Source organism: Cyprinus carpio, chromosome A5 (assembly GCF_018340385.1).
Source record: "Cyprinus carpio isolate SPL01 chromosome A5, ASM1834038v1, whole genome shotgun sequence".
NCBI classification, from domain to species: domain Eukaryota; kingdom Metazoa; phylum Chordata; class Actinopteri; order Cypriniformes; family Cyprinidae; genus Cyprinus; species Cyprinus carpio.
The window spans coordinates 22,640,209-22,658,049 of record NC_056576.1 but is presented as its reverse complement, the minus strand read 5'-3'; the positions used below and the strand labels follow the sequence as shown (position 1 = coordinate 22,658,049).

The window sequence follows — 17,841 nt, the reverse complement described above, 5'->3', positions numbered from 1 at the left end:
GGAATTCTGAGTAGTTGTTGAATAGTTGTGTGTGCGAAGTTGTCCCTGTAGTTCACATCTAATGTTCAGTGTCTGGAGGATGAGATGATTTTTTAGCTCTTTCTGTTTTCTTTCCCTCTAACTCTTTGTCTGATTCATTCTTCCTGTGTCTAAGTTGCATTCCTTCATCTGAGCTGAAGTGTGGAAGACAGAACTGGCCTGAAGGTCATCAGTGTTCTTGTGCATGTGTGACTTATTCCTACTCCCTTTCTTATGTCAGTTTCTGATGGAGAGCACACCACTCCAGAGATGGACTTTGCTATTCTGCTGCTGGCCAATCATCAGCAGCCCCCGGTCTTTCAGATTCTGGATCCGGTGCTGGAGGTCAGTCTCGGCGGCAGGGCACCAGTGGGTAAGGACACGTGTATCGTATTTTTGGTAAATTGGTAAAGTATTTTTAAAGGCCCAGTCAATGTTATTAAAAAACGTTTTACACCTCATTAAAAAAAGTTTTACACATTAAAAACTGATTAGTTCAAAATCATGTGACCAGTGATTTAGACAGCAGTAATATCATATGAGATCACATGACTAGTCGCTCACTTTTTAACACGTTTTTTTGGACAGTTTTACACATTGAATAAACAGATCATGCAAATACTGCATTTCTTGAAAATCTTTGTTAAATCCACACCCCTAGGTGCCAGTAAAACGTCAGTTAGCACAACATAAACATAAAATGTTACCCTTTTAATCTTACATGGACTTGTTTTCATGTCATTGTAGGTGGGCAACAGTTAGCAGTGACGGATGCTGATACGGCCCCTGAAGATCTAGAGTTTGAACTGGTGGAGGGGCCGCTACACGGGGCCCTCCTGAGAGTGGACCTTGGTTCCCAGGTCCAGATGGTTAACGGTAGGTACAGCATTTTTGGTTCTCTCAGATGTGTTCTTCTTTAACACTTTCTGGCTTCAGTTACATTAGTTTATTTATTAATACTCTCCTTCACCTCAGGGGACACCTTCACCTCCAGGGACGTCACCAGGAATGTTCTGCAGTACGAGCATGCAGGTCTCACCACTGAGGAGGACTCCATGACTTTCTCTGTGACTGACGGGATCTCCTTGACCTCCATCACAGTGCAGGTCTTGGTGTCAGAGGTCAAAGGTGACGCACCCAAACGTGACCCTAAGGCCCTGCTGTCAATGGAGGTGGCGGAGAAGAGCAGCACCATCATTAGACGTTCACAGTTAGCTTATGTGGTATGGAATGACATGTTCTGATAATAACTGAAAATAAAAGTTAAAATTGGTAGACTACAATATGCTTAAAAGGAATTGCCAATGTCTTGTAGGATGTCGAATCTCCCGATGAGAAAGTTTTTGTGCAGTTAGTTTCTGTACCAATGTATGGGATCCTTACCAAAACCAAGGCTGAAGCAGACAGTGAGGAGCTTAGTGAATATTCCTCCTTTACAATGGAGGACATCAACAACCACAAAATCAGGTAAACACCCTGCATTTTAGTACGACTGAGATACTACTGTTGTAGTTTTTGATTAATATTTTGAATTTAATTAAATTTTTACATTTTCTGTTTTAATTTTAATTTTTAAGGTTTTAGTAGTTTTGATTAAAATTGATTAAATTGATTAAAATTCAGTTCAAATGTATTTTATTTTCATTATAATCCTGCGTGCATCAGATGTATTTATATTTTTAGTAGCTCTGTTACTTTTATATATTTTATGATAATTGAAATTAAATAATATTGATTTTATTTTTACCACAATTTTGCTGCATATCAGTGTTTTTAGATCATAACAAGGATTAATGTGTCATTCCTAGTTCAGCTTATGTTAATATTAGACTCTGTAAATGAGGCATGTAAAATGTTTGGCGAGTTAAAGTGCTTGGGGAGCCTCAACATGCATTACAACACAAGCTTCTTTAATTGCTTTGAATTGTTGAGCCCTGCTGAGAAATGCTGAAATGTAAAACAGTTCTCTCAGGTGATTACATCTTTGCCCATATTTGAGCGTTATCCTCTGGTGGTTTGCTTTTTAAGCAGATTGAATATTTACCTTATGTTCACAGCAATTTCCCAGCTCTCATTCTTTCAGCATTTGAAAAAGGTTGAAAATAGTGTGAAATTTCTTTTTTCTTTTGTTTTCTTTTTTTTTTTTTTTTTTTTTAAGTATGTTACATCCTTTGAAACAGGCAACCAGCCTGTCACTGACATTTTCCACTTCGTTGTCTATGATGGTGAGAACAATCGTCTGGAGAACCAGATGTTCACTATCACCATCACGTCTGCCCAGAGGCAGCCACCTGTTGTCACAGTGCGCAGCGGCATTAAGGTGAAAATGGTTCCCACTTCACCTTCACCAATCAACTAGTCTTCGATCTGGTTCTTTTAGCATTCCTGAACTCTTTATGGTGTTTCTTGTGTAAAGGTTCAAGAAGGAGGGAGGGTCCAGCTCTCAGCTAATCACATTATTGCATCTGACCCAGACACACCCAGAAAGGATCTGCTGGTGTGGCTTATGAGCCCACCAAAGTATGGCTTTATTGAGAACACAAAACAAGGTGAATCACCCAGCTGTCTCCATCTGTAATATATAACATTGCATCATTGTATGTTAGCTTCCTTTTCCCAGTCACTTTGAGGATGTTTTTTTTTTTTTAACAGTTGCTGATGGTGTAATTTTATTCATGAGCAGAGCACTCATTTGCTGTGACAGAGATTTGTAGATGTGTGAAATTCAGATTGATGCAGTCATCTTTGTTCAGGCTTCCTGTTTGAGTGGGGAAGATAAAAGGAGATCATGGAACATAAACTCCCAATTATAGTTGTACAAAATTTTGTTTTTCATCCAAAACACAGATGCAAACTCTGATGTCTGCTTTTGATGTGTATCTACTTTAAGAACACACTTGTTTTATCTTCATGATGTTGGGTTTGTGTTCGCTCCTCACAGCCATTTATTCATAAATATTATCAATTTCTTGTTTTACAGCTGACAGTCACACTCTTTTGTCTAGAAAGTTGCTTATTTGTTGTTTTTGTTAAGATCAATTACTTGTTTGGATATTGGGCTCAGACATGTTATTCCCAGTCAAATGCAGTCTCCAGAATTACGAGACTACACTAAAGCTCAAAGTGTTGTGTTTGTTCAACAGCAGCGATTGGTGGATCTCGCGTGATCAGCCCCGACGTCCCTTTCACTATAGAAGACCTCACCTCAGACCACATCTTCTATGTTCAAAACATCCGCCAATCTAACATCCACCAGGATGTCTTCAGCTTTTACATCAGTGATGGATCAAGCCAAACTGAGGCTTTTGATATCACCATAGACATCCAGGTATAATTGAAACAATAAAGTCCAAAATATACTTACATTTATATATATATACGAAGTGTAGGTGTCATCTTCAGTAGTTTTTTTTTGCCAGGGCTAGTTTTGTCACCATGTGGGCAAAAAAAAATCAAGGCGTACATGTGAGTCTACAAATTTTACAAAATTTAAAAAAATCGGACTGCACACACCATGCGCATACTATGCCACTGACGATATTAACATCACGTGCACTGTACGAATACCCTAGTGTACGCGTAAAAACCATAGTATTCTTTGGGCTTAAGACTGCATGTTGTTCTTTTGATGAATGTGTTCCAGAATACATTTTCAAAATCCATTTGCTGTTACTTTAGGTGACATACAAGTAATTTGATTTTTCTTCATTTATCAGTCCCTTAAAAATGGTTGATGGTTGGAGCTGCTGGCTCCATGGGATGCAGATTCAAAGCTAGTCTGAATCATGTCCACATTCCCCTCTTTTTCCTGTCTCTCCTTCCTGACTTGTCAAGTTTATATATGAGATGTTATTTGATGTTGTTTATAGCACACCAAGGAAGACAGAGTCCCAGTTATCTCAGTAAACAGCATCCATGTGGAGGAGAACTCCGGTGTGGTCATCACTAACTCCTCCCTGAATGTGCTGGACCAGGACACACCTGAAAATGAGCTTCTCTTCACCCTCATTAAGAAGCCATCATATGGTCAGTGCCCGTCTTCCTCTCTCTATTTCTCTTCATATGCACACTTCATTCCCCAATCTGTTGCTCATTCATGGCTAGCCTTCAGAAAACATCCATTATTTGCCACATAACCGCTCCGACCGGCTCCTGTGTGGCTGATTGATGTTCTTGTCATTGTGCCTCTCCCACTGATTAGAGAGTTGGTGGAAAGGCCACGACCCACAGGGCTTCATTGGTTAAACTTTTATGGACACATGTCAAGGTGTTCACAGCAATTTTATTAGTAGTTGCAAGTGAGGAATGGAGCTGACAGAACTGAAATACAGTCACCGCATCAGAGTGCTATGACAGCAGTGCAGTTACACAAAAAATTACATTGAGTGACCATAAGAGGTCAAGTGCACATTTATTTGAAAATGGGAAGCAGAGCCATGTGTGATTATTTTATATGTGTTTATACTGTGTTTGATGGAAAAAAATGAGAAGGAATGTACTGTAGCATTAATGTTCATTTCTTTGCAATGCTTCTGTGTGTGTCTCAATAGGGAAGCTACGCAGAAGGCAGTTCTACTCTCAACCTTTAGAGAATGGCAGGATTCTTCAGCAAGGATCCACCTTTACTTACCAGGATGTTCTAGATGAGCTGCTGGTCTACACCCCAGACGGACGTGGCTCTGGGACAGATGAGATCCAGTTTTCAGTAACAAATGGCATATACACAGAGACCGGCCGTCTGGAGTTCAGCATGGATATTAGGAAGCGAGAAGGCCCTAGAGTCACAGTCAACAGAGGACTACAGATTGCAGCAGGTCGAGATACAGCTACATTACTTTGTCCTTGCACACATCCCAAACATCCCTGATTGGTTAGGTTGCTGATTTTTAGTAGTCATCATTATATCAGACACAGTTGTTTTAGTCTCTTAACTTCTTCTGAAATGAGCGTAAAAACAGACTGACATTATTTCTTTCTAGCATACAGTAAAATAAAAATCACTTTTTTTGTCATGTTCCCATTTAAAACAAGAAAAACTAATGCACACCTTTACTTCCCCAACTCCTCATGAGCTGATCATCAATCAGTGTTATATACAAATGTCTTTACTTATAAGTAAATATTGGAGAAAAAAGCATCTAACTAATTAATGTTTATTAGTTGCTTACCTTTGCCCAAAGGATTTTAAAAATAAGCAAAAACAGAAGCAGTTTAACATTAAGGAGCCAGTGACATTAGCAATGGGATTTTCATTGTTTTTTACTCTTCACACAACTGTTTTTGTCATTCAATAAACAGCCAAAATAAAAATAAAATAATTTTAAACAAAACTTTGTTTAAAATTATTTTATTTTTATTTTGGCTGTTTATTGAATGACAAAAACAGTTGTGTGAAGAGTAAAAAACAATGAAAATTCCATTCGTTCTTTCAGTTTTCATTGCTTTGTTAAAAAATAACAAGTTACATTCTGTGATATCCCCTTTAAATTTATTACAAAAACATTTTAATTATGGATAATGGCTTTTAAAATATCCAAAAAATAAATGAATAAAAACAAGGCTTGATACCACTTTCCTGGAGTCATTTTAGAGGAATAGTTCACCCAAAAATTTAAATTCATTATTCACTCAGCTTCATATAATTTCAAACCTGTATTTTTTCATCTGCCAAACACGAAAAGAGATGGATGAGAAGCACATAAAATTCACATAGAAGAAGCACATAAAAATCTTTTGAACAGCTTTGTGTGCAGACCAGACCGAAATGATGGCATTATGCACTGATAATCTCTCTCTGCCAGTGAACTAGAGAAGCGCCTCACACTCTGAGAACTGCTGCAGTAGTCCAGTCCAAACAGATCTCACTTCATTATGGTGCACAAATTGAAACACTGAATTATTGAGGTTCCTATCTAGTTAGACTAAGTTAATGTTAATACATAACTTAAATGCCTGTATCATTTCTGTTAGCATTGCTCATTCCTCCCGACAGGTTCCTCATCTAAGATCACAGAGCAGCATCTGAAAGGGACGGACGTAGATTCAGATAACCTTAAGCTGCAGTTCACCCTCACTAAAGACCCAAGCATGGGCTCCCTGCTGCTGAATACAGGCAGAAACAAGGCTCAGATATCCGTCAAAGGACCTGTCACCAGCTTCACCCAGGATGATATCAACAAAGGTTTTTCCTCCTTTGCTGTCTCTTTCTCATACATAATCATCCATAGGGAATTTCTAGGCAGAGATGCATTGTCTCATGTGGTTTTGCGCCTCATCTGTCAGGACATGTGGAATACATTCATGAAAAGGGAGAAAGTGGAGGCAGCTTCTCTTTCAAGTTCAACCTGGAAGATCCCGAGGGAAACAGAGCCATTGACCAATCTTTCTTCATTAGTGTTCTGGGTGAGCCGAGAAAGTATTTTGGGACATTGAAAGAGTCATGTTCAGGAATGTTAGAAAAAGGTACATCCTCATCTTTTTTTTTCTCTCTCTCTCTCAGAGGACAGACTTCCTCCCACAGTGGTGGTTAATAAGGGTTTGGTTATGGATGAGAACACATTGAAGAAGATCACAACACTGCAGCTGTCCTCTACAGATCAGGACAGTGAACCAGATGAACTCATTTACAGAGTCACCAAACAGCCCCAGCTTGGCCATCTAGAACATTCCAGCAAACCAGGTACAGACAAAACTTGTTATGAGTGATGAACCAACAGTAGAACTAAAAACTAATGCATTCATATAACACATATAAAAAACACCGTATAGTAACAAAAATTGTAAATCACTCTTAAATGTCAAATTGTAGAACCATCGTCACTGAACAAGTTGAAAAGATGCTGTATAGTAATTCATCCTAATGAATCCAATTATTCAGACGGTTCACATATATCAAATAACAATGCAGATTTTGATCTGAGTCGCTGTGCAGAATGTTTATTTATTCATGTAGTTAATTAAACTAGTTTTTACAAAATGTTTTAAACTAGGGTCAGTTAAATCATTTTAATAAATTCTCTCTCTAGTGTAATATAATATTATTAGAATATTATATTATTAGTTTAATGCTTTCACCCTAATTGAGATTAATTAAGTGAAAAATTCTCTGTGTTTTTGCACTCAGATTTCACCGATTTGCTCAAAAGTGAGATTCGTTGGTGAATTTGGTATCACTAGTTCTGATTCTAAACAGCTGACATGATTGATGAGGCACACAACATAACTGCTAAAATATTATGAAGGAAAATGGTTCTCTGGTCAATATAAAATAATCTCCACTGTCAGACAAGTTTTTTACTGATGATGTTTTACTGGGGCACAGTGGTATTTCACTGGGGCTCGTGTCCTAGTAAAAAGGGCTTAGCAACAGCCCTGGTTCTACGTATAAAAAGATGTTGTCCCCTTACATAGCTTCAATGCAGTTAGGTACTTTTTATTTGAAGCTTGTAGTGTCAAAAGAGTAGTTTAACTAAATTATGGATAGCTTATATCTTGGCAAGCTACAGTTTGAAAGTAGCTTCCCCAACACTTTGTCTTATTTAGCCTAGCCTATACAAATCTCTACTTATCCACAAATACACATACTACACCATCATTGTTATTTGTGTCTCTATCGAAGACTGATTATAAAAAGCCTGAGAGATCCTAATATATATTAATAGTCTGGAGTCCTGGTTCTGTTTGGGCAGAGCAGTACATTTATAAAAGCTGGCCACAACTGCCAGGCAATGCGTGGAAGATATATAGTATGTTTTATATCTAAACATCATGTTCAAATGAAGACTGAGATCTCATTAGATGGGATCTAGCCTATAGATCTCTATCAGAGCATCATATAAGGGGGTTTCATGGGTGAAGATCTGTTTTTATTTTCCTTTCTGTCCCTCTTGGCGATGCCCGGATCGCACTCAATTGGATTTCTGCAGTAGTGCATGTTTTATTCATCCATTTCAGTTGACATGTGCTATATTGTTAATGGTAGCAAGTGAGTTTACATTATTATTTAATACCAAGGGCAAAATGTGAAGTGGTGGACATGGTCACTGGAGAGTTTTTCTGGGTTTGATGTCGTTGCAGGAACATGGATCAGCACGTTTACCCAGGCTGACCTGGCCTCCCGCAACATTCAGTATGTTCATACCAGTGAAGAGGAGATACATTCTGATGACTTCACCTTCACTGTATCTGACGGGGGCAATGAGGTGCATGCACACACATTCAGTGGGGTCCATTTATATATATATATATTTAAAACTGGAGATGAGCAGAAGACTTGGATTCTGAAAAATTTAAAATGTCATTAATCAAATAATTCAATTAGTGCCATTGATCATGTGACTCTTTGTATGGACACTCGGATGTCCTTCTGCCATTGAAGCACAAGATGCCCTTCTCAAATCTGTTTTACACAAACTTGTATAATATATGCAGCTCATGTATTGCTCAGTGTTAATTTTTTGTTAATTATTGAACTGAAATAAATCAAATCGAATAAAAAAAAAAATAAATCAAAAACAGAAAAAAAAACAAAAAATAAAACAGAAAACTGTTACTAAAGATATTACTAAAAGTTACTGAAATTATAAAATAAATGCTCATTCAAAATATGAATAAATACTATAGTAGTATATAAATACTATAAAAATAATAGTGGCTGTAAAAGAGGCACAAAAAAAATATTTCAATAATTCATGTGATTTTTCAACTGAACTTTTCACTCAAGTTGTTCTGCTAATGACATAATTTGTCATTAAAAAAATGATTAAACACACTCATCATTCACGGTAACTAACATGGATATAAACACGTACATGCCCACCCTTCGCTTTCTATTTCTCATTCTACACATGCTGAACACACACACTTCCTCTCACAGTAATCTCAGTCCTCCCTCTTGCCTTTTCATACTCTCTTCCTTTCACCCCTTTTCTTTCCATTATAAACACATACAAGCCCACACACACACTAATTAGGGCCAAAGAGTTTGAATAAACACATTCTGCCTAACGAGTGTCTGAAAGAGATGAAAACACAATTATCCTACAATGGGCTTTTCTCTCCGCGGGAAACACTCTTCTGCCATTTTGAATGGAAAATTATGCGTAAATACACTGTGGCTGCATCCGAAAACTGAAAAATGCTGCCTTCGGAGGACACATTCCAAGGTAGGAAGGCATCAAGGCACGTTCAAATTCAATGTTAGCTTCAGTTCCTGTCTGCTGAGATGCCTTCATCTGGCCAGTTTTTGAAGGCAGCATAGATGTATCCTTCACTGCCTTTGATATCCCACAATCCTGTGCATTCTATTGTGACAGAAAAAATAGAGATGGCGTCTGAAAGTTGCGATCGGTGGTCAGTTTGTGTGTAAATGTATGTTTTTGATCAACGTTTTCCACTTTTTATATCATTTCAAGCGAGAAATTAATATTGCAGTAATGAAATATCCACTTAGTTATCACCAAAGCTCTCTATATTTTGCTGTAGATCATTAAACCATTACTCTGCCTCAGAAGCCTGTCCAAAATCAGTACCATGACTTCAAATCCATCAAAAAATACGCCAGCAAAGCAACAACCCAACACACCAACTAATCCATCAACACACCATCATAAAATTACAGATGCTGCCTTTGTGTTTTTGTATTGCGCTGCTGATTTAGGGGTGCATTTTTTATTAATGCTTCACTAGTCCATATGGCAGTTGTCTTAGACTTATACTGACACCTAGTGGCATGGATGCTGAAGCAATATTTTCTGATGCAAGTGCCATTGTAGAAATTATTTAGTCACAGTCAGCTAGGATTAATTTATCCTGAAAGCAAATGCGTCCAGTAATAATGTGGTTATACAATTAAAGTGAGTAGTATTAATTGGACCTGCTTCTGTATCAAATAATACTGACATGACTGGAGTCATGATTTAATCTTGCTTTTCAAAATACAAATTTCTTTAGGATTTAAACATTTTTAATGAGAAAAAAATTTCTAAGTACATCTTTTATTAAGGATGAGTTTTTGCTTTATTTGTCTAATTCAGTTTAGCTGTCAGTGGTTTAAAACCACTTTTCTTTATGGTCTCTCTGTTGCTCTGATAAGATGATTACATAAACATAATTAGTGGGAAATTAGATTGTGTGCTGCAGAACAATTGAGCTCATATCTAGATTCAGTTACTGAGCACTGCGCATTTAATTATTTCATTACTGCTATGTTGTTGTCCTTCAGATTTCACAGACATTCTATATCACCATCCGGCCGGTGGACGACTCTCTGCCCGTCCTGCAGGTGCCAGGGATGAGGGTGCAGGAAGGAGTGAGGAAGACCATCACTGAGTTTGAGCTGAAGGCTACCAATGCTGACACAGAGGTATCACTTATCGCAGAGTTTTACCCTGACTGTGCTTTCAGTTTATTCTTTGGAGAAAAAAAAGAAGATGAAGCATAAGGATTTACATCAAAGCTTGTTATGTAGTATTTAAATGCCATATGTTAGATTTTAAAATGGACTGTATGTTTAATGTTACTGTAATAGATTGCTATGCAAACTGAATATAGTGCAGACCAGAGATTGCACCGCTGAGTGGAAGTGGAGTGTGGAATTGCACAATTTTGCCTGAATTGAACATTGTATTTGACAGACTATTAGAAGTCAGAATGATGGAATTTGTGAAATATTATTGTAAAAATGACCATCAAGAATGAGTGTGAATGTGAGGGATGAAGGTTTTTAAAAAGAAAAAGTTCCTGTCACATATGGATATAGGTGGATAATACATACACCATCGTTCAAATGTTTGGGGTCAGTAAGATTTTGAAAGAAACCTCTTACAGTATTCTCTCCAAAGCTGTGATTATTTGATCGAAAATACAGTAAAAATAGTAATATTGTAAAATTTAAAATAGCTATTTTAAAAAACGTATTTATTCCTGTAATGGGGAATCTGTCACATGATCCTTCACAAATCATTCTATGCTGATTTGGTGCTCAAGAAACCTTTCTTCTTGTTATGAATCTTGAGACAGTTGTGCTTCTTAATATTGTTTGTGAACACTGATGCAGTTTTTAGGATTTGTTGATGAATAGAATGTTCAAAAGAACAGCATTTATCTTTTGTAACATAATAAATGCCTTTACTGTCACTTGATGACTTAAAGGGATGCTCCATCCCAAAATGAAAATTTTGTCATTAATCACTTACCCCCATGTCGTTTCAAACCTGTAAAAGCTCTGTTCGTCTTCGGAACAAAAGTTAAGATATTTTGGATGAAAACCGGAAGGGCTTGAGACTGTCCCATAGACTGCCAAATAAATAACAGTTTCAAGGTCGATAAAAGGTATGAAAGTTGTCGTCAGAATACTCCATCTGCCATCAGACGTGCAATCTGGGTTATATGAAGCGACAGGAACACTTTTTGTAAGCGAAGAAAACAAAAATAATGACTTTATTCAGTAATTCCTTTGTCAACGGTCTCCTCTTCGATGATACAGAAGAGCATACACAGCATAGGGTGATATGAAGAGACACAGAGGAATTATTGAATAAAGTCATTATTTTTGTTTTCTTCGCTTACAAATAGTGTTCCCGTCACTTCATATAACCCAGATTGCACGTTTGATGGCAGATGGAGTATTTTGACGACGACTTTCATACCTTTTATGGACCTTGACACTGTTATTTATTTGGCAGTCTATGGGACAGTCTCAAGCCTCCCGGCTTTCTTCGAAAATATCTTAAATTGTGTTCCGAAGACAAACGGAGCTTTTACGGGTTTGGAACGACATGGGGGTAAGTGATTAATGACTAAATTTTCATTTTGGGGTGGAGTATCCCTTTAATGTATCCTTGCTGACCCCAAACACTAGTGTAACTCTCTTATCTCAGATGTTGGTCTATGTAGACAAAATTATGAACAGTCGTACCAGTGCAGAGGGTGAGTGAGGAGATTAACCCAGAGTGATTACAGAACACTTTGAGCGAGAGGGAAATTACTGTCGGTCGCCCTGCTTGACTCAAATATTCCAGTGCACACAGCTGACATCCGTTGCATTAAACAGCAGTGCTCTTTTACTTCTTAGCGGCAATTTCATTTCATTTCACACTTGTTTGATGATCTCTCTCCTTTAAATTCTCTGTCAGGAGGACTCTGTTACGTTTACTATTGTTCAGGCTCCTCGTCACGGGACCATTGAGCGCACAAGTAATGGTCAGCATTACCGTCAGACCAACACCTTCACTATGGACGACATCTATCAGAACCGCATCAGTTACAGCCATGACGGCAGTAACTCCCTCAAAGACCGATTCACCTTCACTGTCAGTGATGGCACCAACATGTTCTTCATCATCGAAGAGGGTGGAAAAGAGGTCAGTAGACTTTCTGTGTTATTTGAGCTTGTCCATGTGGCCAGTTTTCATCATTGTTATACTAATAGCTGTATATAGAGGGTCATATTTCTGAAAATGTCGCAAATATAGGAATTACTCATAGAGATGTTTTTTTTTGGTCAGGGTTATACACCTTCTGTACTCTTTTCAAGAAACACCCTGGGAATTCCTAGTGACCACAGAGAGTCTTTACCACAGTTTAGAATGTCATCTGAAGGACAGTGCATTTTTAAAGCACAGTGGCCCCGCCATTATACTATGACATTATGACCCACACAAACCACAGGGTGAGCGCCCCCTGCTGACCTCATAAAATAGAAAATATCACAATATTACAGTTTCCTACAGTAATTTAATTCAAATAAATGCAGCCTTGGTGAGCATAATAAACTTTTTTCAGAAACATTAATAAATCATACCCTAAACCTTTGAACAGTAGTGTATGCACATAAACTAACATTTTTGCATTTGTTTATATTTATAAAGACATGAATATAAATTACCATATGAATCACCTGAAGGTATCCTGTCCATTTTTTTACATAGCCATTTAGACAGCATGTCAGGTCCCACTCTCTCCCTCCATCATAATAACTCTTTCCATCAGCAGTCGCTTTTTCCTCTTCCTCTGTGTCAGCTGCCAGTCAGTTGTTCTGGGAGGTAAATGATCTATCAGTGGTCATTGAAACAGGGTCACCTCGTCTTGTCATAAGATGACAAAATAGCAGCCCTGTGACAGTGTTTAATCAGGAAGGCCAAGAACACCATTGCTCAGCACTTTAGAAAGCTCGACTTCACATTAGAATTTAAATAGGTTTGATCTGACATTGAATGGATATTAAAGTGAGCGTTGTTGGTAAATGAGAAGCAATTACTCTTATGGAAATACATGAAACAGGGTTTGTATCATAAAGGAGAGTTTACATTGTGTGTAAATATCATTTGTTTCAGGTTGTCACCGCTGCTCCACAAAAGTTTAAAATCGATATTTTACCTGTTGATGACGGGACCCCTCGTATTGTCACCAACCTGGGCCTGCAGTGGCTGGAGTACATGGAAAATAAGGTCACTTTAGTAACACTGTTTTGTATTTATGATCACATAAGAGCCTAATTAATTCACCCGATAAGGTGTTGACATCTCAACTAACAGTACATTTCTGCCTCCTACTGGCTTTATCTTGCATTGGTGCAAAAGTGATAGAATTTATTCTCTTTAACCAAATCATAAAATGACATTTTGATGTGAAATGGGATTCTAGGCCACCAATCTGATCACCAAGAAAGAGCTTCTCACTATTGATCCAGACACAGATGATGGACAGCTGACTTATGAAGTCACTACAGAAGCTAAACACGGCTACCTGGAGAGTAAACTCAATCCTGGCAAACCTATCACCTCTTTGCAAACCCTATCCACCTCTTTTACTCAAGCGTATTATGTGACAAACCCCCCAAAGCCAGCCAACAGAAAGCCAACCACAAGCCTTCCTCCATATTGTTTGTTGACCTTTTTTCAAGTCTCACACATCTGCACGTCGCCCACTGTCTTTTCTGCTTGTTTTTCCTGTCCTGTGCAAAAACAACCACAAGCCTTCCTCCATATTGTTTGTTGACCTGTTTTCAAGAATCAGCTCTGGCATTGAATTAGTATGAGAACTAATTTTGGGATAATAACCACAGTAGGTGAGGAGAATGATCCTGTAACACAAAAAACATAGTATTCGATTCGTACAAAAAAAAAAAACTCAAAACCTAGACTCTATAAGGACAAAAAACAACAATATTGAATATTGTATTCTATGCTTGGTGTTACAAACTAAATGCACCTTCATCAAATTCTGCTAGTGCATTTGGAGTAATAAAAGGTAACTTAATTTACTCTGTTTTGCAGCTGACATAAACCTGGGCCTTATCAGATACGTTCTGAGTGAGGACAATATTCAAGAGACCATGGACAACTTCAGGTTCCTTGTGAAGGACAGCAAACCCAACATTGTCAGTGACAATGTGTTTCACATCCAGTGGTCTCTTATCAGCTTTGAGCACAAGAGGTGCGGCTGCCTCAGTTTTTGTTTATGATGAAGTCTTCATCTAACCAGCTACTCGTTCTCAGTAATGTGTTGTCTTCTGTCTGCAGCTACAACGTGAGTGAAAAAGATGGAACCGTGGCGGTCACAGTGAAGAGGACTGGGAATCTGAACCAGTATGCTATTGTGCTGTGTCGTACCGAGCAAGGCACTGCCACCTCCACCTCCAGCATGGGCTCTCGGGCTGGACAACAGGACTATGTTGAGTATGCTGGACAAGTATGTTCTATTCTTTATTATTTCAAAGTGTTATTCTATAATAATCAAATTCCATTATATTTGATAGATTAAGTCAGCAACATTCAAATGCTCTTTAATGTGGTTCCCCAGGTTCAGTTTGATGAGCGAGAAGATACCAAGGTGTGCACCATTGTGATCAATGATGACCAGGTCTTTGAGAACATTGAGAGCTTTAAAGTGGAGCTGAGTATGCCAGTGTATGCCCTGCTGGGGTCAGTGACCCGCGCTAAAGTCAATATCAATGACACAGAGGATGAGCCCACCCTGCAGTTTGATAAGAAGACCTACCATGTCAATGAGAGCACAGGCTTTATCTTTGCTCCTGTTGAAAGAAAGGGTCAGTGAAACCATTTTTTTTAAATTAAAAGATCTTCATATCTGAATACGTTATAAATCCTGTTCCATAAATTAAACATGCTCAAGAATGTAACTACATATTGAAGACTGAGGATGGTTAAATGTGTTAATTTAAGGATCAGCCCCTAATCTGAATATTGGGTGTGGTGTGTGTATTGCTTAACTTGTATTTAAGGATGCAGGATATATTAGTGTGATACTTCAGTATTCATACTTTGGCTTCAATAAATGCTCAATATATAATATTTGAAAACACTAATTTATTAACACTGTTAAATGTAATCTTTAGCAAACCTCAAAATAAATATCCATTTTAATACTTTACATTGGGTTGGATGTAGTACTGTACATCACATCCAGTATTATAAATATTACACATTTTGATTTCAGCCCACTTATTTTATTTTATTTAGACATAATGTTATACATTTCAATAGCAGCATTTTTTCGGTTATCAGCCTATAACATGAAAACAAATATCAGTGTATTGACCAGAATTTTAGTATTGTCTTTTTTTTTTTTTTGGCACATTCCTTTAACATGTATAAGTGTAAAAATGGCTCAACTCAATTGCTCTTTACATGGCTAATCCATAAAAATGTGCAACTTTTTATGAGAAGCTTCAAGATCAAGTCTGTGAAAGTTAACATGTACACGCTACTTTAAAAAATAGTGTATTGATTAGAAAGTATCATCCTTTTTAAAATGATGATCTTCATCATCATGTGTTATATGCTAAAGGTCATCTCTTGTCTTTTAATTAGGAGACACCAGCAGCACAGTCTCAGCCCTCTGCTACACTGTGCCTAAGTCAGCCCGGGGCAGCAGCCTGCACGCTCTCGAGTCCGGCTCTGACTATAAGACCCGTGGCATGAGCAGTGACAACAGAGTTATCTTTGGCCCAGGTGTGAGCATGTCTACCTGTGATGTAAAGCTGATTGATGACAGCGAGTATGAACTCTCTGAGGAGTTTGAGCTGGTGCTGTCGGACGCCTCGGACAATGCACGGATGGGTGATGTCACTGTGGCTAAAGTCATTATAGATGGGCCAAATGATGCCTCCACTGTCTTCCTGGGCAACGCGTCCTTCACCTTCAGTGAAGATGCAGGTTGGTGGTAGTTGATTTATTAATTTTGGAGATAGGAAATATTAATCTAAAATACAAACAATAATTTTGTGACTTGAAAAAATCATTTAAACTATTCAATTCACAAATTGAGTCATGAAGATTTTAAACATTATTTATTATTATAATTAAAGATGGAGAGCAACAACAACAAATCAAAAACAAAAATAACACTTTCTTTTGTGATTTTGAAAAAAGTCCCTTATGCTCACCAAGGCTGTGCTTATTTAATCATTTAATATACAATAAAAACAGTAGTATTGTGAAATATTATTACAATTCTAAATGACTGTTGAATATATATTTTAAATGTAATTTATTCCTGTGATGGCAAAGCTGACTTTTTAGCAGCCATTACTCCAGGCTTCAGTGTCACAAGATCTTTCAGAAATCATTCAAATATGCTGATTTGCTGCTCAAGAAACATTTCTTATTATAATCAGTGTTGAACAGTTGTGCTGCTGAATGTTTTTGTGGAAACTGGGATACATTTCTTTCAGGATTGTTTGATGAATAGAAACAGAACAGAATTGATCTTGGTATAGAAATCTTTTGCTACATTATAAATGTCTTTAATGTCACATTTGATCAATGTATCCTTGCTCGATAAAAATGTATTAATTTCTTTTTAAAAAAGATAATATAACTAACCTTAAATTTTTGAACAGTAGTGTATTTTGTAATCTGTCCAATACTTATATGCGATATTGATAGTCTGAAATATTGTCCCACAGGCACCATTGAAATCCCTGTTCTGCGGCAGGGCAGTGACCTTTCCTCAGTAACCTCTGTGTGGTGTGCCACACGTCCTGCTGAACAAGATTCGGCCACGCCCAGCGTTGACTACATCCCGAGCTCCAAAAAGGTGGAGTTTAGACCAGGCAAGACCGAGGAGGTAATGAAACTAGACTGTTTTGACATTCTGTAAGACGATTGGTGTTTACAGGCTTCATTTCAAAAAATCAAGTAAGAAATCTAAGTAAGAATTTTTCCACCAAAACCACTTTTATCATTTGTTTACTCTTTCCTAGACATGTAGTTTGACCATAATGGATGACATTCAGAACCCAACAATCGAAGGGAAAGAATCCTTTGTTGTGTTTCTTAGTTCTCCCAACGGAGCGGTCCTGACTGAACCATATGAAGCCTCTGTCTACATCACTGACACCTCCCAAGACAGTGCGTTTACTTGTCCATCACAGTCGTAACGTCCAATAACATCATATAAACATGCTTATGGAGTCAATGCTTTCTTCTTACAGTACCTAGCATGCAGTTTGAAAAGCTGGCGTATACGGTGAAGGAAAAAGATGGTGTCCTGCACATCCCAATTTTTAGGACAGGAGATCTGTCCTATAAGTCTTCTGTCCGTTGCTTCACACGCACAATGTCTGCTGTGGTGAATGATGACTTTGAGGAGAGGAGAAATGCTGATGATTCCAGAATCACCTTCCGGAAAGGGGAAAAGGTATGGCTTCTTTTTGTCACTGATTCATTCATAATCACTTCACCAACATTCTGTGAATTTAGTCATTTTAACATGTGGTATTGTTTTCATATGGCCTCTGTTTTTTAGTAGTTTACAGACAATGCTAGACAAAGAATTTGAAAGCCTCTTGGTTCTGAT

At 37.8% G+C, this 17,841-nt stretch overlaps 1 protein-coding gene across 1 annotated transcript in view; it reads left to right on the top strand.

The window, feature by feature from the left end:
* LOC109063207 (extracellular matrix organizing protein FRAS1-like) overlaps positions 1-17,841 on the top strand; it is an 83,097-nt gene that overhangs the window by 57,106 nt on the left and 8,150 nt on the right. Inside the window, exons 35-58 of the mRNA XM_042756548.1 lie at positions 260-391; positions 766-894; positions 994-1,241; positions 1,334-1,485; positions 2,176-2,338; positions 2,435-2,567; positions 3,162-3,346; positions 3,888-4,044; positions 4,569-4,832; positions 6,011-6,199; positions 6,301-6,420; positions 6,518-6,697; positions 8,095-8,219; positions 10,241-10,381; positions 12,153-12,380; positions 13,353-13,466; positions 13,663-13,805; positions 14,287-14,454; positions 14,541-14,709; positions 14,821-15,067; positions 15,852-16,196; positions 16,949-17,109; positions 17,246-17,393; positions 17,477-17,682. Coding sequence (XP_042612482.1) covers positions 260-391; positions 766-894; positions 994-1,241; positions 1,334-1,485; positions 2,176-2,338; positions 2,435-2,567; positions 3,162-3,346; positions 3,888-4,044; positions 4,569-4,832; positions 6,011-6,199; positions 6,301-6,420; positions 6,518-6,697; positions 8,095-8,219; positions 10,241-10,381; positions 12,153-12,380; positions 13,353-13,466; positions 13,663-13,805; positions 14,287-14,454; positions 14,541-14,709; positions 14,821-15,067; positions 15,852-16,196; positions 16,949-17,109; positions 17,246-17,393; positions 17,477-17,682 — 4,247 coding nt within the window. The remainder of the gene's footprint in view (positions 1-259; positions 392-765; positions 895-993; positions 1,242-1,333; positions 1,486-2,175; positions 2,339-2,434; positions 2,568-3,161; positions 3,347-3,887; positions 4,045-4,568; positions 4,833-6,010; positions 6,200-6,300; positions 6,421-6,517; positions 6,698-8,094; positions 8,220-10,240; positions 10,382-12,152; positions 12,381-13,352; positions 13,467-13,662; positions 13,806-14,286; positions 14,455-14,540; positions 14,710-14,820; positions 15,068-15,851; positions 16,197-16,948; positions 17,110-17,245; positions 17,394-17,476; positions 17,683-17,841) is intronic.